The sequence below is a fragment of the Hemibagrus wyckioides genome, linkage group LG20, assembly GCF_019097595.1.
Source record: "Hemibagrus wyckioides isolate EC202008001 linkage group LG20, SWU_Hwy_1.0, whole genome shotgun sequence".
NCBI classification, from domain to species: domain Eukaryota; kingdom Metazoa; phylum Chordata; class Actinopteri; order Siluriformes; family Bagridae; genus Hemibagrus; species Hemibagrus wyckioides.
The window spans coordinates 1,248,723-1,269,800 of record NC_080729.1 but is presented as its reverse complement, the minus strand read 5'-3'; the positions used below and the strand labels follow the sequence as shown (position 1 = coordinate 1,269,800).

At 41.3% G+C, this 21,078-nt stretch overlaps 1 protein-coding gene across 1 annotated transcript; it reads right to left on the bottom strand.

Moving 5' to 3' along the window:
- Positions 1-5,386: 5,386 nt before the first annotated feature.
- Positions 5,387-19,851, bottom strand: cnpy1 (canopy FGF signaling regulator 1). Its single transcript, XM_058417899.1, has 6 exons — positions 19,616-19,851; positions 17,017-17,116; positions 15,560-15,675; positions 9,958-10,167; positions 8,898-8,994; positions 5,387-5,595 (listed from the first exon to the last, which is right to left on the bottom strand). Exons 2-6 carry the CDS (start codon positions 17,105-17,107, stop codon positions 5,555-5,557), a joined length of 555 nt encoding a protein of 184 aa, XP_058273882.1. The 5' UTR covers positions 17,108-17,116; positions 19,616-19,851; the 3' UTR covers positions 5,387-5,554.
- Between the last annotated feature and the right edge of the window lie 1,227 nt (positions 19,852-21,078).

The window sequence follows — 21,078 nt, the reverse complement described above, 5'->3', positions numbered from 1 at the left end:
ATTGATTAAAGTCGGAAAAATTTCTCAGCTTGGCTTTTTACCCACGTGTCACTCTCTACAGTCTTGTTCAAGCTCATTTCTACGAGTTTCTATTTGTCTCGACAATTTCCTTTTCCTTTTCGTGTCATCCTGCAATAACTACGAGACAAGAACAGTTGAAGAAACCAAATTGTGACCTTTTATTTAGTGTGAACTGCGTCCTGTTGTAATTTTCGGGAGGAAAAAAAGTGTGTATGATGGATCTATTCACCAAACAAACACACACTTTGCCTTAAAGTTCTGAGAGGAACTTGTGTTTTTTTATTATTATTATTATCCTATGAGAAACTGTGCTCTTCGTTATCTATAGGCCTATAAAGAAACAATTTACAGCAGAATCTACAAAGGATATAAAACAGAATGAGATAATTTAAGTTTTTTTTCCCTTCGTCTTTTTTAAATGTAAAAAATTCATGTGGTTTTCTTTGGAGGTATTCTTTAAAAAAAACAGATGTACATAATTTGTATCATGTTTATTTGTGGCATTAAAATCCAACTGGATGAACAAGTCAATAAAACAAGGCTTATTTGTAAGGTCATGTTGTTTATTTTCTTTATTTAGATTTTTGTTTGTAATATTTTTGAAAAGCACTAAAGCTGATGGTGAACTCTTTCACTCCGAAGTGATAGAGATGGTTTATCTGCTCGGACCTGACCGCTTTCATCATTCATTCATTTTAATTATAAATTAAAAACCCTTTCTTATTTACACTATAAGTTCAATGTTTGTAAAATGACGGTAAAATCCCGGCTGCACGGCTTCCAGCTGTTTCCTGTCGCTTTTACACTTTTATTAAATAACTTCAGCTTTCATGAATTCTTAGTAAGCTTGACACCACGTTGTTACGTCATCATCATCATCATCATCATCATCACAGTTAATGTGATGTGAAGAGTTAAAAGCTAGGAGATTAAAATGATGATAACAGATAAAGGAAATATATCCTATGTTTGTTCATTTTTAAACCAAACAATGTTTAACTAATTTTAGAAACCAGCATTATGTCCTGTCCTGTACTGACCAGGTCATTTAATAGGTGTGCTTGTTGTTATTATTTTTCTCTCAGAATTTCTCTGAGTTGCTAATTTAGTACAAAACACAGCCGAACTCACATGCAACGCTCTGATTGGGTGTGGTTATGGGGAAGGGGCGTGTTTAGGTTAATTACAGCTTGATTTGTAACCTGATTGGATTTGTGTTGGGATCAGTGTGAGAGCTAATTCAGGTTAGCATGAAGACAGAATTCAAAACTAGCACAAAAATGTCACGTGATCTCACTGAATTTAATCTAATAAAACCGAAAGTTTTAGATTTTCTCTCTTTTAGTCAGTGTTTATAAATCGCCATCGACACAGATACAGATATCAGCTAAACGCAACTTCTGGTCTAACTTAAAAAAAAAAAAAAAGAAAACAGCCAGTTTGAACATCATCATAAACGCGACAGACCTTATTATTTATATCACATTTATATAAAACTGAGATTTTTTCAATGTAGAAAACTCGAAGTCGAACAAGCCTGATCCGTACGAAAGGTTCTGATTGGCTAAGGTTAAGAAAGGGGCGGGGTTAGGTTAAATATAACTTCAGTGGGCTAAAATGAAACGAGCACGTGCTGCATCAGGTAGGTTTATACTGCTAGCGTGTGATCTTAAAGACTGTACATGTACATCTTCTTGTGTCCTGAGTCTCATTTATAACTGCACACCAGTAAAGTGTCCATGAAGCTAGGCATAGTTTAATCTCTACAAGACTTCATGCAACATATGAACCTTTTTTTTTCTTTTTTTTAAAATTAAAATTCTGCATATTTATATTTGAGGAACGTTTGCAGACTGTGAAGGCACTGTGGGACGCTCTGCTGGTGAGACACTCCAAAGACCTTCAGAAATCTTGAGAATAAGTAATAAAGTAAAAAAGCTAAACCAGAAACTGGAGAATGAAATGTCTATACATGGTGTCATGTGAGAAACTTTGCTGAAGAACTTCGAAAATATCTACTATGAACCATTTTTCTTGTTAAAACTTGACAGATGTTCAAAAACAGACAACAAAAATGAAGGAAGAAGCGTAAATGTGATCTGTGGGATCTGTAGCTGTATTAGATGGAAACTTCAGCAGGAAGGCTGCAGACCTGAAGCGTGTAGAGATCACGTAGGAGTATCTTCACTCTGACACGAAATACAGGCTAAGTGCAAAGAGGGGAAAAAAAGTTGTAGAAGTGAATAGGAGTCGATACAAAAAGGGCAGCGAGAAGCAGCAGTGAGAAAGCCTTCTCAGCATTGACCTGCCTTCCTCAATGCAGCAGGATCTCATCTGCATTTCTATTCGCCAACATGGAAGTGGCCAGCGACTCCAAGCTTCTCTGGAAAAGTGTAAAGAGAGGCTGAAGGTCAAAGCTCCCTCCCTCACAGCTCACAGGTGGCTCTCCTCCTCCTCTCTTTCTCTCATGCTCTTTCTCTCTCTCTCTCTCTCGCTCTCTGAAACCTTTCATCGCCTCCAGATTCAGCAACAGAGCTCGAGACTTTTCTGCAGAGTTTTATGTTTCGACCTTTTCACCTTCAACCAAACCGGGTTCAGATAGAAGCTGATGTTCGAGACCTTTAAGCAGATTTAGGGTTTGTTGTATTGTGCCATTAGCGGTGTCTTTAGATATGGTGCCAGGATGTGATTTCTTTTTTTCTATGGATTTTAAATAATTGATTCTTGCACCACAATAAACTTGTAATAAAAGTGCTTCAAAATCTGATTGTGGTTCTTAGAATGAAGAAATATATAAAAGGCTCTGAAAACCTGACCGCAAATGTCTATGCACAAATCTGAAAACTTCCCGTCAACCAGGCCTGACAGTCCCATTGTGTTTAAAAAATAAAAAAAGAAAACCCTCTCACAAAGTGGCGTACCTTCCAAAATCCAGGCGTCTCATCAAATCCACACACATGCCCCGAGCTGAACTCCAACAAACGGCCGAGCCAAAGGCCAGCCACGCTCCGAAAGAAAATACATATCAGAAAAAGTATTGACGTCCCCCACTTGGCCCCCATACAAAAGGGGCAGCGTCGTGACCCCTCCCCCACTGAGCCATTTATCCATAGTTTCTGGCCAGCTTCCTGGTCAGATCTGAATATGAGACGAAGAGCCCGAGAGCTCGGTGACGAAAATATAATTAAGGCAGAGAGCGGAGGCAAAGGTGAAGAATGGAGACGACATCAGGCTAATTTCACACCCGGCTCGCCGATGGCCGAGCCCTCGCCGCACCGTGCAGATCAAAGTGCACTGGGAAAGTTAAAAGGAGGACTTAAGCATGCTAATCTCCAGGACAAATATATTTTAATCTTGTTAGAATACAAGTTAATGCTGAACTTAGCACTTGCTACAGCTTATATTTGCGAGCTGAGACTTTCGGGCCGTCCGGCATGGGCTCGTGTGAAATTTTCACAAATCAAAGACAGAGAACAAAGCGGCCATTACGGCCATAAAAATACGGGGAAAAAAAACAACAACAAAAAGCAAAGCGAACCCAGAGCTCTGCCTTCGGTCAGTCACCTAGTGCGCATAGGAAATGAGGCTTCGCTTGGCCAGTGTGTCTCAGCTGCACCTTGGTAACCCTTGATCTCTCATGGATTTAGGCTTAAGTCAGCCGGCCGAGCACAAAAGAGAAAAGCCACTTTCTTAGGCTGCAACACTTAGAAACGCAAACCGAGCTGCTTCCTCAAGCCGAAAAAGAAAAGAAGGGAGAGGAAAAAGAGGCTTAGAGGGTTAATTACACAGACGGTTGCAGAGCGAGTGTGAAAATGCTTGTACAATTTGGCCCTACTTGCTCATTCATTCTTTCAGATGAATCAGCTGGTTTTAAAATAATGGATAAGAAGGAAGCAGCTGAGATGTTCCACCATGAAGAGCTGTGGTCACTTGTTTTTCACTGATTTATCACAGATGTGAATCAGACAGGACTCAGAGTCGCACTAGAGTTACACAACAGAAGTGAATTGTCTTCAAACCATTCCATTACACTGATAACAATATTTAATAAATAACACTCTGTGTGTGTGTGTGTGTGTGTGTGTGTTCAGAGAGACCAGGAGATGTGAGTACTGTTACTGAGTTTTATTCCACAATAATTTGCCAAGATTTTTTACATTTAATGCTGTGGAACGTCCATGAAACAAATCAGTTCCTGTTCTCACGTACATTATAGCAGCTATAAACTCTCACAGACTGACACAGAGGCCACACCTGCTTTACTGAGACTGACAGAGGCCACGCCTCCTGCACTGAGACCCACAGAGGCCACGCCTCCTTCACTGAGACTGACACAGAGGCCACGCCCCTCACGGAGACCCACAGAGGCCACACCTCCTTCACTGAGACTGACAAAGAGGACAAACCTCCTCCATTGACACTGACACAGAGGCCACACCTCCTTGACTCTGACTGACAAAGAGGCCACACCTTTTTTACTCTGACACAGAGGCCCCACCTCCTTCACAGAGACTGACTCAGAGGCCACACCTCCTTCACTGAGACAGACACAAAGGCCACACCTCCTACATTGAAACTGACTCAGAGGCCACACCTCCTTCACTACAACTGATTCAGAGGCCACACCTCCTTCATTAAAAATGGACTCAGAGGCCACACCCCCTTTACTGAGACTGAGAAGAAGAGGTTCTTGTGAGAGAACCCCTAACTCTTAGGATTTCATACCATTCCTTCATCTCTAGTAATCTATAGGAAGTTTTTCATGGTCGTGTGGCTCTGGAGTCTGACCCTGGAATGATGTCCATTGGGCATGATTTAGGAACATAGAGCCCTTAACAAAGAACCCCCTAAAGAACCTCTTTAAGTGTCCTCTTTAGTTAAAGTAATAGAAATTTAACACAAAGAGTCTGAGCTGAGAAGCTAGAAAATGATCCCTTAAAGAACTCGTGAAGAATCATAGTGCATGTGTTGCCATGGTTACTGGGCAGTACAAACCCTAAGACATTGCTGATTATTTTCCGACGCTCCTGATGTGCATTATTATCACGGAACCGTATTTGGAGGCTCTACAGATGTTCCATGTTCTTAGTCTGGTTTTTACTTCAAAACTTTATAAACCACGACGACGAAAATTCATCACCAACCATCATGTTCCTCTCAAAATCCCGAAAAGCTCGAGAATAAAACCCCACACATGCTGCACTGCGACACGTGAGCTGCCCGCATCCTCACGTGACCATGACGATGCCGATGACATCACCGCACTGTCCACTGCAGCGTGTTGTGTAACTGCATGCGACTAAACTCCGGCGTTCGGAATAAATAAAAAATAAACTAAAGTCTGTCTCCGTTTAAAAGACTTTTATTCTTCTTTACGAAAATAATCTTACAGCTCAACCTCACAGAGTCGTTACAAAACACTTTACACTGCTCTCTGCTCCTGCATTCGGATAATCTGGTCCTTCCGTGAGGTTCTGCTCAGAACCCGGTCCGGCTTGGAGCCCTCCAGGTGTTCGGTCAGCGTGGTGTTGAATCACAGGTCAGTGTGTTGGAACACGCTGCTTTTACAGTGACCTGAAACACACACACACACACATACACCGTTACACACACACACACACACACACACACACAACACAAGAGCTTCCACACACAGTGTGTATGTGTGTGTGTGTATGTGTCATTTTCCAAAAATGCTAAAAAACCTTTTTCAAACTTAAAAAAAGAAAAGAAAAAAGCTATAAATAATACAAGACTATCTTATAAAAACGTTCGATTTGTCATTTAAAGCTCTTTATTTTTCTTTAAAACAAAACAATATTTAAATAAATCTCAGTTGTCTGCATTTATTTGGATTTGTCGTACACATTTCTGTTAAAGGCTAAATAATGTGTGTAATGACATCACTTCCTGAAAAAAAAACACACACAAGACAGTGGGGGCAATGGAATCAAAAATGTCCATCAACATGTAGTTCTGTGTACATCACCAATCATGAAAAAGTGAACAAACTCCATGTGTGTGAGTTGAGGTTAGACTGAAACGATGAAATGATAAAATGATGAAATGATGAACATTAACACAGCCTGAAAGGTTACACCAGGTCACATTCTGATAAACACCACAATATTTATTATTAATATTAATAATAATTCTCTTAGCTGTAAACAAATACATCTGTTTAGAAATAAAATAAAATAAAATAAATGAATAAACCCTGGTTAATGCAGCTAGTGCAGCTAGCAACTAAATAAAATAAAAAATTAAAAAGGTATTTTCTTGAGTATTTCTTACAAACATTTCTTCAGATACAATAATGGCACGGTGTATTAAACTCGAATCCTGAAATCAGAAATAGATCAGAGATCCAATCAGTAATCGATAAACCGAAGATTTCGGGCTAAATTTTATCCCACTACATTTTATCAGCTCTGAGATTCTCAGCGTAACACACCCTGAGACCAGAGTGGTCACTGAAGTCCACTCTGACTGAGATATAACCAGGTTTTAGTTTTTTAATCGTTTTGTATTTATTGTTTGAGATCGAAAATCTGCATCACTTTCCCAAAATACACGGCTGTGTGTTCAGAGTGTGTGTGTGTGTTCGTTCAGTGTGTGTGTTCAGAGTGTGTGCGCGTGTTCAGAGTGTGTGTGCGTGTTCAGAGTGTGTGTGTGTGTTCGTTCAGTGTGTGTGTTCAGAGTGTGTGCGCGTGTTCAGAGTGTGTGTGCGTGTTCAGAGTGTGTGCTTGTTCAGTGTGTGTGTGTGTGTGTGTGTGTGTGTTCAGATTGTGTGTTCGTGTTCAGAGTGTGTGTGCTTGTTCAGTGTGTGTGTGTGTTCAGAGTGTGTGTTCAGAGTGTGTGTGCGTGTTCAGTGTGTGTGTGTGTGTGTTCGTTCAGTGTGTGTGTTCAGAGTGTGTGTGCGTGTTCAGAGTGTGTGTGCGTGTTCAGAGTGTGTGTGCGTGTTCAGAGTGTGTGCTTGTTCAGTGTGTGTGTGTGTGTGTGTGTTCAGATTGTGTGTTCGTGTTCAGAGTGTGTGTGCTTGTTCAGTGTGTGTGTGTGTTCAGAGTGTGTGTTCAGTGTGTGTGTGTGTGTTCAGAGTGTGTGTGTGTGTGTTCAGTGTGTGTGTAGCATCTCACAGTCACATTTCCACCATCACAAAGTTAAATAAAAAAGTGTGAGCTCCTTAAAGCGGAGCAGGATTTCGTTACCGGAGCTCGTTACCTGAACACCTTCACAGCAGAGACGTGACGAGACGCCTGACCGCTGATCTTATATAATCAAATAATAATAATAAAAATGTCTTGAAATAGAAATATACAGAAATATAACGTTTTCAGTACATTTAATTTTTTTACCAATGCAGACGATAGAAACTGAAATATTTCATCTTTAATCTTTAAATAACACCAAAATTTTCCCCCAATTCACTTCAGAAAATCTGAAATAAACGAGGGATGAAAAATCCTGCAATGACACACACACACACACACACACACACACACACACGGAGCATCACGTGAGCAGTTTCCATCACGTGTCTGAGCTACAAGCTGCAAAGTCGAGTTTAATATCTGAGTAATAAAAAAAAAAAAAGCATGTGTCTGTACTGCTGGAAAAGTTTGAGTTTTATTTTCATTTCATTGATTTTTTAGGAAGAAGACGAACCTGGGACGTAAAATCAGCAGCTCTGGAGTGTGATAAAGAAACTAAACACATTTCCTTATGATATGCGAGACATTTGCAATGAAATTCTATGAGAATTTGGTTAAATATTTAAAACAGGTTTGTTTTCGTAGTAAGCAGATTCTCTGCCTCTGGAATCAGAAGAGTTTTTTCTCGTTTAAGGAATTTCTGTTTTAGCGAAAGACGAGAAAACAAAATAAACACACTCTGTGTACGGATATTCACCTGATACTGGACACACACACACACACACACACACAACACACTCACAACACACACACATATCAAGAAATACATATCTATATATATACACATACACACACACAATATATATATTCACAACACACATCAACAGTTTGAGAATTTTCTGATTAAAATAAAAGATGAGACTGCAGACCTGGTCATCAGCTCGTGCTTCTTCCTGTTTGTGCGATGAACTGATGACCAGAATAAAGAAGGAGAAGAATGGCTTCATAACGAGAAGCTTTACGCGGCTATAATCACGACGTGACGTGTTCCTGTGTTTACACGTGATCACGGCTGCGCTCGGGAAGCGGAAATGAAATGGTGTATATCTGACCTTTCTTTTTTTTTTCTCCGCACAAACACACGCGCACACACACACGCACAAACACACACACACAAGATGACGTAATCATCCATCATAAAACGCTTGGAGGCGAGATGAAGGAATCCTCCTCAATTTGGGGGGAAATTTTTAAATATTTAACTAAAAATATGTTAAATAAAGCTATAAGACAATGTAAAGAGGTCGGGTCATGTTGAAAAAAAAAAATCACAATATTAAGCGAAAATTATATAAATAAATAAATAACTATTTATAGCGCTTCAGGAAAGCGTCACTTTACACACTACTTTAATTTAAAAAATCGTGTTTAAACAAATGCAAAATTTTATTTAAAAAAAATAAAATTTTTGTATTGTACATTTTTTAAAATTTATTTGCGTTAAATTTTATGAAGTTGAAAATTTTCATGGTTGAAGTGTAGAATATAGTTGCAGAAAAACACACACACACACACACACACTAAATCTAAAATATAAAATTTTACAAATGTAAAAATTATAAAATGTGATTAATGTTATGATGTCATGACATAAAAGTAAACATGGTGCAGGCCGAGTGCACTACCCTAGTGTGTGTATGTGTGTGTGTATGTGTGTGTGTGTACCTGACACTTCGCTACACAACCTCTGGGCCACGTGCTGGTCTTCTCGTGTGAACAGAGTGATGATGTCGTCCTCCAGCTCCTCCACGATGGTTTCACACTGAAACATACGTCTGATTTTCACTACACAGTAAATAACACACACACACACACACACACACACACCGAATCTTCCTGTCAGCGTGCGCGAGGACGAGCGGCGGCCATCTTTAACGCTCTAACATACACAGGGCTGCCATCTTGGAAAGCTCATGAGGCGAAATAAAAAAAGAGGATCTGATCAAAATGATTTAGAATAAAACCACAATCTTGTTTTCCAGAATCATCAGATTTACTCACGGAAAATTTGGAACGGTCCAAAAAAAAACAAATAAATAAATAAAAACATTCAGGTTTAAAGTGAGAGCAGAAGTGAGAGAATTTACAGATGTTGTATTACTGATGTTTGAGTAGAGAGAGAAATTCACCACAACAATCTCACAACTTTAAGTGGAAGTGGATCTGAACACAGCTTTCACTAAACTTCATAAATTTATCCTGATCTCAAATAAAACTCTTGGTTCTGATGTCACTGTGTTCATTTACTCAAAACACAAAACTTCCACTTCTGAAACACAAAAATAATCTCTCTCTCTCTCTCTCTCTCTCTCTCTCTCTCTCTCAAACTAAAAACATGTCAACTTGTGAAAAATTTCCTTTACAAGAACACAAACTTCTATAAACTATCATTAAAATAAATAAATAATCAATCAGAATACACTAGGACTTGTGCAGGAAAACAATCTGAGCAAAAAATTCATTTCTGAATTCAAACAAAACAAAATAAATAAATAAATAAAATTGGAAGAAAAAAAATTAAAGTTGATAAAGTTTACTATAGAGATGAGTTTGGTTCAAATTATCAAAATTTATTTATTTACTTTTTTCAGAAGTAAAATGTGTCCCAACGATTTAGCAACTTTAATTAGATAAAAACAAAATAGATAATTTTTTAAAAATAAATATAAACTGCTCTTTGTAAGGAAAACCTTTGTAGGTTTTAAAGGAAAACTTGAATACTTACAGCGAACTTTAAGGAATCGGAACCTTCAGGTCCGGAGAATTTAAAATTTTTGAAATCGGGAAAGTTCCCGCCGTCGCTGCTCCTCGGTGCGAATCTCCTGTAGCTCTGTTGTTTAGTGACCGGATCCTCGTACAGCGCGTACTCGCTCATGTTATTACAAACTCCGTCCAGCAGCTCGGACAGGTGAGTCTCAGAGCGAGCCAGAGGAACCTACGGACCAGAAAACTTTTAACTACAAAAGCAAAAAATTAAAACTTACAATAAATAAAACCCCCAGTGGTGATAATAGAAGGGCAGGAGGGTCACAGTGATGACCTTTTCCTTCCGTTCATATTGAAGCGAGCGGACAAACCGGTCCACGGTGCGACCGCGCTGACTTTTAACCTGCGTCCCGAAAAAGTTAGGAGAACAAAACAAAACAAAAAAAAATGAGGCAGTGGCGTCTAGACAGGTCAAGGTGCAGTGCTGCTCCCGCCCCCGGGGCCTCCCTCCGGAAGGGCGCAGGGGAAGGGGGCAGGAGAAGAGAATGGAGCGCTGCCTGGGGGGTAAGCGGCGGGGAGGGGCGGTTGTCAACAGCAGCCAAGTGCAGGGTAAACAGCGCTCTCTCTCCTCCACCCTTGGCTGATCAAAGCAGGAAGTTTCTCCCTGTCATCCCGCTGAAAAAGGGGAGCAGGGGTGAGGAGGCATGGAGAGTAGGGTAGGGGGGTATTAGCTGAGGAGAAGAAGAAGAAGGGGTGGTATGTGTGTGTGTGGGGGGGTATTTAAGGGGCAGGTTGCGGATGAGCTGGATTTTTTTTTTCAGCATGTAGATATGACCCCGGCTGCCCCCTTTCACACACAGTATGGACCCTTCCGGTCCCATTACATTATAGAGGTGCTTTTTTTTTGGCCTTCAACACACCCCATCCTTCCATCCACATCACCCCCCTCCCTCCCTCCATCCCTCCCTCCATCAACCTCCTCTTCTTCTCCTCCGAGGATCAGCGACACAAAGAAGCTTCCGTGGCTCACCGCCATCTGGTCACAAAATAAGACAAAAGGTCCCGGGGAAGAAGGACAGCGACCCGTGCGCTCATCCCTCCCGATTTTAATTAAAAAAAAAAAAAAAAAAAAACAGTCGGATGGACGCACAGAGAGAGAGAGAGAGACAGAGAGAGAGACAGAGAGAGAGACAGAGAGAGAGAGAGAGAGAGAGAGAGAGAGATAAGACAGGATACAATCGACTTGGAGCATGAATTAAGGAATGGCTCCAGTCGCTCCACAGGAACAGGAAGATGATAAAAAAAAAGGCACAAAGGCCACATTGTGTTGTGGAATATTATTGTGGAAAATGAAACAAAGTGAGGACGGAGTTCAGCGTGAGAATGTATCAGATGAAACATCTCGGGTTATTATTCTCCAAATGCAGCTCATTAAAGTCGTCAGAATTTCAGAGCTTCAAGATCTCGGTGCTGGCTGGAGCTCGTCATCGTCAACATGGTGGGGAATTAAATTCGTGGCCGTAACAGTCGGAGGGGTTTGAATAGGGCCTGTCAATAAAGAATTTCTGCTGGGATAAAGGAGAGGGTGTGTGTGTGTGTGTGTGTGTGTGTGTGTGTTTGTGTGTGTGTGTGTGAAAGGCTGCTGGAGGATGCCATCCTTCACTGATTTCGCCTCAATGGAAAAGCAACCAACATCAAAAGTGCTGCTTCATTTTTATAAAACCAAAGAGAGAAAAAAGATATAATGATTTCCCTCAAAGATGATGAGAGACTGGACTTTGACTGGACATCACAGGACTGTCATATAATGCAAAAAAAAAAAAAAAAAAAAAAAAAAAATCAGACCTTAACATGCATCGCATTATTAACAGCATAATCACGAAACACTACGTTCACACGAACAAGCAACAGACGATCGCTCTTTTACTCCAATCACATTACGCAAATTAGGTAAAGCAACAAATATTAACAAATGTCTGGACCGACTCCTCAGACTGACCCTCAGGTTTCTTCAGTTTTATGCTCACAACCAAGATCAGCGGTCAGGTCTGATTTACTGCTCCACGTAAAAATGGAAGAAAAAGTCATACGCGTGGTTTCACACATCTTCAGTCTGTTATTAAATGTTTATCAGAGACGTTAGGGAACAGGGATCGGCGGCGTCTCCAGTCAAGATAATACACTTTGCTAGCTTTGCTAATCTAATCCGAGAATCGGGCGCTAATATAAAGGCAATCACATAATGTAAAAAATTTGATTAGTACGTTATTTAAAGTTGTGTTTATTTCAAACTCATTTTAAAGCGACTACAGTTCTTCTAATAAAAATCAATAAATAAATAAAAATAAAAATACTTGTCACCTGATGGTGTGATTATTAATCTTGGTTAAAAAAAAAACAGTCAAAAATCTGTTGTATAAAGAGAATTTCATTCATTTTTTTAAAGTTCAGTTACGGAAATTTAACTGCTTACGAAGTTGCAGAAAGACGTCAACATTTTAATACTGAACTGAGGAGAGATTATAAAAATAGAGGGAGAGAGGGAGAGGAAGAGGGAGAGAGAGAGAGAGAGGGAGGGAGAGAGAGGAAGGAGATAGATAAATAGATAGAGAGAGAGAGAAAGAGAGAGAGTGTGAGAGAGGAAAAGCCAGGCCTGAGTAAACACTTGTTATTCATCCGTAGCTACGATCAAGAGGAGATTAACCCTGAATCAATGGGCGAGTCGGCCACCTAATGACGCTCCCTGGACAGCCGGGGTCAGGGCTCTGAGTTCATTGGGTCTGACCTTTAAATACTGACACCATGGTTAAAGAGGAAACAGTTAAAACTGCCCTTTTTACGTCAGCAAGCGTTATGAGTCTATGGATCTACAAAGGGCACAGGGGGGTAGAGGGGCACTACGGGTCAGAATAAAAAATAAATAAAAATAAGAATAAAAATAAAAATAAAACCACTGCTGATGAAATGACCGGGTGTGATTTCTGATGAGAGAAACATTAACTGAAATAAAACAAATGTTTCTACATTTAAAGTGACCAAAAAGAGAATAATCTCAGTGTCCAGTCAGAAGGTCATTAACACAGCTGCTCTGATGAACACCAGAACACACACACACATAAAAAAAAAAGAGTTAGCAGTGTGTGTCCCCTCAGGTTGTGTTACTGTGTGAGAGTGTGTGTGTCCTCAGGTTGTGTTACTGTGTGAGAGTGTGTGTGTCCTCAGGTTGTGTTACTGTGTGAGAGTGTGTGTGTCCTCAGGTTGTGTTACTGTGTGAGAGTGTGTGTGTCCTCAGGTTGTGTTACTGTGTGAGAGTGTGTGTGTCCTCAGGTTGTGTTACTGTGTGAGAGTGTGTGTGTCCTCAGGTTGTGTTACTGTGTGAGAGTGTGTGTGTCCTCAGGTTGTGTTACTGTGTGAGAGTGTGTGTGTCCTCAGGTTGTGTTACTGTGTGAGAGTGTGTGTGTCCTCAGGTTGTGTTACTGTGTGAGAGTGTGTGTGTCCTCAGGTTGTGTTACTGTGTGAGAGTGTGTGTGTCCTCAGGTTGTGTTACTGTGTGAGAGTGTGTGTGTCCTCAGGTTGTGTTACTGTGTGAGAGTGTGTGTGTCCTCAGGTTGTGTTACTGTGTGAGAGTGTGTGTGTCCTCAGGTTGTGTTACTGTGTGAGAGTGTGTGTGTCCTCAGGTTGTGTTACTGTGTGAGAGTGTGTGTGTCCTCAGGTTGTGTTACTGTGTGAGAGTGTGTGTGTCCTCAGGTTGTGTTACTGTGTGAGAGTGTGTGTGTCCTCAGGTTGTGTTACTGTGTGAGAGTGTGTGTGTCCTCAGGTTGTGTTACTGTGTGAGAGTGTGTGTGTCCTCAGGTTGTGTTACTGTGTGAGAGTGTGTGTGTCCTCAGGTTGTGTTACTGTGTGAGAGTGTGTGTGTCCTCAGGTTGTGTTACTGTGTGAGAGTGTGTGTGTCCTCAGGTTGTGTTACTGTGTGAGAGTGTGTGTGTCCTCAGGTTGTGTTACTGTGTGAGAGTGTGTGTGTCCTCAGGTTGTGTTACTGTGTGAGAGTGTGTGTGTCCTCAGGTTGTGTTACTGTGTGAGAGTGTGTGTGTCCTCAGGTTGTGTTACTGTGTGAGAGTGTGTGTGTCCTCAGGTTGTGTTACTGTGTGAGAGTGTGTGTGTCCTCAGGTTGTGTTACTGTGTGAGAGTGTGTGTGTCCTCAGGTTGTGTTACTGTGTGAGAGTGTGTGTGTCCTCAGGTTGTGTTACTGTGTGAGAGTGTGTGTGTCCTCAGGTTGTGTTACTGTGTGAGAGTGTGTGTGTCCTCAGGTTGTGTTACTGTGTGAGAGTGTGTGTGTCCTCAGGTTGTGTTACTGTGTGAGAGTGTGTGTGTCCTCAGGTTGTGTTACTGTGTGAGAGTGTGTGTGTCCTCAGGTTGTGTTACTGTGTGAGAGTGTGTGTGTCCTCAGGTTGTGTTACTGTGTGAGAGTGTGTGTGTCCTCAGGTTGTGTTACTGTGTGAGAGTGTGTGTGTCCTCAGGTTGTGTTACTGTGTGAGAGTGTGTGTGTCCTCAGGTTGTGTTACTGTGTGAGAGTGTGTGTGTCCTCAGGTTGTGTTACTGTGTGAGAGTGTGTGTGTCCTCAGGTTGTGTTACTGTGTGAGAGTGTGTGTGTCCTCAGGTTGTGTTACTGTGTGAGAGTGTGTGTGTCCTCAGGTTGTGTTACTGTGTGAGAGTGTGTGTGTCCTCAGGTTGTGTTACTGTGTGAGAGTGTGTGTGTCCTCAGGTTGTGTTACTGTGTGAGAGTGTGTGTGTCCTCAGGTTGTGTTACTGTGTGAGAGTGTGTGTGTCCTCAGGTTGTGTTACTGTGTGAGAGTGTGTGTGTCCTCAGGTTGTGTTACTGTGTGAGAGTGTGTGTGTCCTCAGGTTGTGTTACTGTGTGAGAGTGTGTGTGTCCTCAGGTTGTGTTACTGTGTGAGAGTGTGTGTGTCCTCAGGTTGTGTTACTGTGTGAGAGTGTGTGTGTCCTCAGGTTGTGTTACTGTGTGAGAGTGTGTGTGTCCTCAGGTTGTGTTACTGTGTGAGAGTGTGTGTGTCCTCAGGTTGTGTTACTGTGTGAGAGTGTGTGTGTCCTCAGGTTGTGTTACTGTGTGAGAGTGTGTGTGTCCTCAGGTTGTGTTACTGTGTGAGAGTGTGTGTGTCCTCAGGTTGTGTTACTGTGTGAGAGTGTGTGTGTCCTCAGGTTGTGTTACTGTGTGAGAGTGTGTGTGTCCTCAGGTTGTGTTACTGTGTGAGAGTGTGTGTGTCCTCAGGTTGTGTTACTGTGTGAGAGTGTGTGTGTCCTCAGGTTGTGTTACTGTGTGAGTGTGTCCATCCTCAGGTTGTGTTACTGTGTGCATGTGTGTGTCCCCTCAGGTTGCGTTACTGTGTGTGCGTGTGTGTGAGTGTCCCCTCAGGTTGTGTTACTGTGTGTGCGTGTGTGTGTCCCCTCAGGTTGTGTTACTGTGTGTGTCCCCTCAGGCTGTGTTACTGTGTGTGTCCCCTCAGGTTGTGTTACTGTGTGTGTCCCCTCAGGTTGTGTTACTGTGTGTGTGTGTTAGTGTGTGTAGTACATCCACACTGACTGTATAAAGTGTATAATCTGACCTTTTTATCAGTGAGGCTTCCATCAGGATTCAGTCGGAATCCTCCCACCTGGACCGTCTTCTTGGGGTCGATTTGGCTGATGGAGTATTTCAGCTCCTCAGCGATCGCCATGCAGGCTGTAGGACACACACACACACACACACACACACACACACCATCACATTGAGTGTGTATTCACTGTACAGTAATAATATTTCTGTAGAAATCTTTTTTCAATAATCCCGGAGGAAACGCGAGTGTGAGGATTCGCTAGGAGCTAGCTAATACTGTAGCCTGTTAGCTAATTAACTTTTCTGAGATGTTTTGATGGAATGTACAAAAATTCAGAACGCTTTTTAAAACAATAAAATTTCTTTCAATAAAATGAATTGAGTGGGATATTTTTTTCCCGTTAGAATAATAAATACACAAAGTGTCTCACATTTCACTGAAAACTAGAACAAACTTAAATAAAAGGAAAAAAATCATTCTTTTTGTCAATTAAGAGACATAATGGTGAAAATATCGATGCTGTAACCTGACACTCGGGGTGTAAATATATATGATTTGGGACACAGCTCAGGATTCTGGGGTTTGGGGTGAAGCCCAAATTTCCCCTTTTGTTGCTGAGAAGAATCAGTTCCAGGGTCAGAAGGTCATCAAAACACACGTTTAGCACCGGTGTGATGAAATAAACGCTAAACTTCAAATAAAAATCACACCCGAGCTCCCTGTGGGGAAAACATTTATAAAGAAAACAATAATAAAGTGTTGAAATAAAGCAGGTTGGATGTTGTGAACATCGTAGAGCGTTTGTGTCCCGTCATCGGGGTGGGGTTTGGTCAGGGTTTGGTCAGTGCTTAGTCATGCTCGATTGTCCCCATGGGAACTGCCAGGCCTGGGCGCCTCTTAAAAACAGGATTTAAATGAATCGAGCTTCAGAGCTGGAGAGAGTTTAGCGCGCTGTGGCCATCACAAGGTCATCAACACTTTCAGGAAAGTAATCAATGATCTAAGGAGTTAATGATGGACTGACCAACACACACAAAGCTGATTCATTTCCCTCAGTGGTGTGTTTTATTTCTTGTCATCTCATTTACATTTAATTTGCATTTATTACAGAACACGCCTAAATAGTTTTACTCTAAAAATATTTTTTATCCGTTTAGAATTACATTTCATGTGCTGGAACAAGTTGACTCTCTAAAGTTAATAAAAATCAACGCAGCTTGTTCAGCTCTGACTCGTGCTGGAGACTCCTTCCGTCACCAGAGCAACATTTACACCGATTATTATTAAAGTATCCACAGTACACCTCTGTGTAAAGGAGCTGTTACTATGGAAACAATAAGATATGAGAGTGAGTACATAAATATAAACCTGTGCTACAGTCAGAACTGCTGAGAGAATTAATCAACACCCTGAACACTGACCAATCACAATCTCGACACAATTCTGAGCTCACCTGACCAGCTCACCTGAGCAGTAGAGCACTTCATCTCGCTTCCCCTGGGCCGTCTTACACGCAGCAGCCATCAGCACCAACACAAAGTTGATCCACCGCACCATACTGATGTCCTGCAGAGGAACACAAGAGGAACGTGATGTGAGGGAAAAGAGAGAGGAGGTGAAAACACACCCTGTACTTTACACATCACCTTTAATAGGAGTGTGCAGGGGTCAGGGATAGGAGGACAGGTCAATCCTAACAGTAAAGTGATTCGAGACGCAGCTGCTGTCTCGCTCTCTGAAACACCTCCTGAAGAAGTTCTCCACATCTTCAGGACAGAGGAGTTTCTACTTCTTTGTGGGTTCTCAGTAACTGACCAGCTGCATGTTTTAGTCTTATTAAAATAAAGAGAGGCTGGAGAGGATGTGTGCTTATACACTACATTGCCAAAAGTTTTGGGACACCCCTCCAAATCATTGAGTTCAGGTGTTGTTTTTCAGGGGTTGGGCTCGGCCCCTTAGTTCCAGTGAAAGGAACTCTTAATGCTTCAGCTTCATACCAAGACATTATGGACAATTTCATGCTCTTTGTGGGAACAGTTTGGGGATGACCCCTTCCTGTTCCAACATGACTGCACACCAGTGACCAAATCAAGGTCCATAAAGACATGGATGAGTGAGTTTGGTGTGGAGGAACTTGACTGACCTGCACAGAGTCCTGACCTCAACCCCATAGAACACCTTTGGGATGAATTAGAGAGGAGACTGTGAGCCAGACCTTCTCATCCAACATCAGTGCCTGATCTCACAAATGTGCTTCTAGAGGAACGGTCAAAAATTCCCATAAACACACTCCTAAACCTTGTGGAAAGCCTTCCCAGAAGAGTTGAAGCTGTTATAGCTGTAAAGGGCGGGACAACTCCATATTACATTCATGTGCAGGTAAAGGTAGATGTCTCAGTTTTGACCTGACTCACAGTCTCCACTCTAATTCATCCCAATGGTGTTCTATGGGGTTGAGGTCAGGACTCTGTGCAGGCCGGTCAAGTTCCTCCACACCAAACTCACTCATCCATGTCTTTATGGACCTTGCTTTGGTCACTGGTGTACAGTCATGTTGGAACAGGAAGGGGTCATCCCCAAACTGTTCCCACAAAGAGCATGAAATTGTCCAAAATGTCTTGGTATGAAGCTGAAGCATTAAGAGTTCCTTTCACTGGAACTAAGGGGCCGAGCCCAACCCCTGAACTCAGTGATTTGGAGGGGTGTCCCAATACTTTTGGCAATATAGGATATCTGCTATAACGTAAGCGAGAACAGGAACTAATTTCTGAGCCATTCCACAAGGTTAACATTGTTTAATAAAACAAAATATATAATCAGCAGGAATTTGCTGTTAGAATTAATTTCCAGAAACAGCACACTTCACAGTAACTCATCACTGATTATTATACAGAAACAGCATGACACACGGTGTGTTATTACACACTCAACAAACCATAATTAACATTAACAAATAAAACACTGAGCTAATATCTGTAATAGTAATAATATTAATCATAATAATAAGTGATTATTATTATTAAGAATTGTTAATTAAACACACCTGTTTATTCACCCCCATGACTAATATTAAAGCCACATCAATAACATACACTGTTCCTAAATGTTGAGATCTTGCTGAACTCTACTTCCTGCTAGTCCTTGTGAATATTATTTAGATTTCTCAGTTAAAGCTCCGCCCTGTAGGACATGTTCACATCATCACACTGGGATTAAAAAGCCAGAAAATGAGAGGTGATAGACCAGCCGGCCGTTTGCCACACTCCTGTCCAGCACTAGGCCACACCATAACTAGCATCTTTGGCCATGACCTGCATTTAGACATTGATTAATTCTGTTTATTTGTCCAGCTGTACAAAGTTTCAGAAGTATTCAGAACTGGCGTTCTTACAAACATGTAGGCCAGTGTGTTCCCTACTGGTGAATAGTTTTCATGTAATGCTTTTAGACACCCTGTTAAACAGTGTGTAGGGTGTGTTCTTGAGCTGGTGAGGTGTGAAGTGTGTTACAGCGTACCTAAACACAAACTGTACATTAAATGAGCACAGAGGCAAGAATGGAGGAAAAACAAGCTCTGCTTGTGCCTGATGGAAAGAAGAAAACTGAGAAATAGTACATATTTAATACCGTGTCAATGAAAACTATTCACAGTAATAAATTTATATCAGTCATGCTCCTACTGCGCGTGCGCAGGAGCTCAATGAAACTTCTCAATTATAGACTGTGACATAACTGACACTTTAATAAGCATAAAATATCACTGTATACTAATCCAAAATATCCAGATATGTACACGATAATCATGTAGTGTTTGGTTTGATGTCGACCCGCATAATAAAAATATCTACAGATTTCTGTATGATATGATCCAGTCACCAAGCCTCATTAGCTGTCCTGTAACAGGTGCACGTGACCACCTTAATCAGACTTCGTAAGCGGTTATAATGACCCTGTGTTCGAGATTTTACTGCAGGAATCGTGTAAATATTGTCAGATCGCAGTGTAAACACGGCCCTTGTGCACTACACTCATGTGGCTTTGTTGTGTAGTTGGGTGTCATCTTACCTGTCTGTTACTGCAGGTGAGCGAGAAAAAAACTTTTCCCTTTAATAAAATTAAGCGATTTAAATACGATCTAAAACACAATGTTAGCTCGTAAAAACAAAGCTGGTGAACAGTCCGTGTTGTGTCTCTCTGTGGTGCCAAAACAAGATTTGCAGGTTCTCGGTACAAAAAGGTACAATTATGTTACGTGCCGGTCTGTAGCGTTGCCACGACCGACAAGCGTGCTGACATGGGCGGTGATTGACAGCTCTGCTAGCCAATAACGTGGCTCATCACAGATGCCTGGCCAATGAAAGCTAAAGCTGCAAGGGCACCGAGTACCCGGATGGAGAAGGAATCGGACAGTAAAGTAATTCAGTTGTGTGCAGCAATCTGTGGAATAGTGATACGCTAAACGATTCTTTTTAGGGATTCGACTCATTCAGTTCGGACCATTTAAATGATTCGTCTCCTCCGATCAGTGATTCGTTCGCGTTCTTTAGTAAAATTAGAGATAATTTAGTCCATCATTTTTATGGACTAAATACGTTTGTTTAGAGTTTGCACTTGACATAAACCCTTAAAAATATAATAAAAGGATCATGGAAGGGGGAAAAATATTTTTTAGGTAACATTCTCTCGAGCCAGACCTCTAGCTTTACTGTAGACTCTGGTCAGTTCTTTTAAATAAACGTGTCCAAGACCAGCTGATTGACAGGTCATATGACCAATTATCCTTTCATGTAGCAATTCTAAAAAAAAAGTGCAAGATAATCTCCTTTACTCACCTCTGACTGTTTTATACAACAAATTAATCTAGTTATTACTTTTTTTCTGTATTCAAGTGCTGAGAGTCAGGGGTCAGCATTCAGTATTCTAAAGGTTGTGGCCAGAAAACTGTGCAAAAGGATACTGGGACTAAAGTGATATTTATAAACAGTACATTATGATAAAAATGTAACGTTTGCTGAGCTTCTACCACATTTTAGTCCACATCCTCAGACCATGCAGCGACTCGGTCATTCAGCTCCAAATCAGTCCCGATAAGGATTTAGCTGCATGTCCTGATGAGGATGACCAGCCAGCATAGCAACTGATGCACACGGTCCGGTTTTGCCAAACTTTACCCGACTGTGAACGGTTTTGGCTAAATCTGTGAATCTGTTGCCCACCTGCCCCCTGCAATTAAACCATATGGATGAGGCAGAGGCTGGTCTTCCTGAGCCAACCATTTTGGCACTATAAATGTTTGGCATGTGGAATAAAAGATGAGATCTGAGAGAGAAAAAAAAAAAAAGAGTCTTATCCAATACAATGTTGGTATTCTATTTATTCATTTAGCAACAAACACCCAGCAGCATTACAGCTCATTTATCCCTGACTGAAACTTAAATTAATGGGTAAAAATATATAAAAAGATAATCTGATTTCCTTCTAGTATACTGTAACTAGAAAACAAAGATTTATGAATTGTGTGTTAAATG

What these genes read in the sequence shown, in the direction of transcription:
- cnpy1 (XM_058417899.1), bottom strand. Translation starts at nt 17,107, where the DNA reads ATGGTGCGGTGGATCAACTTTGTGTTGGTGCTGATGGCTGCTGCGTGT. An exon ending in GAAGCCTCACTGATAAAAAG is followed by an intron (nt 10,168 to 15,559) that starts GTCAGATTATAC and finishes TCTGGTCCGTAG; the next exon opens with GTTCCTCTGGCTCGCTCTGA. An exon ending in CCGATTCCTTAAAGTTCGCT is followed by an intron (nt 8,995 to 9,957) that starts GTAAGTATTCAA and finishes CGTATGTTTCAG; the next exon opens with TGTGAAACCATCGTGGAGGA.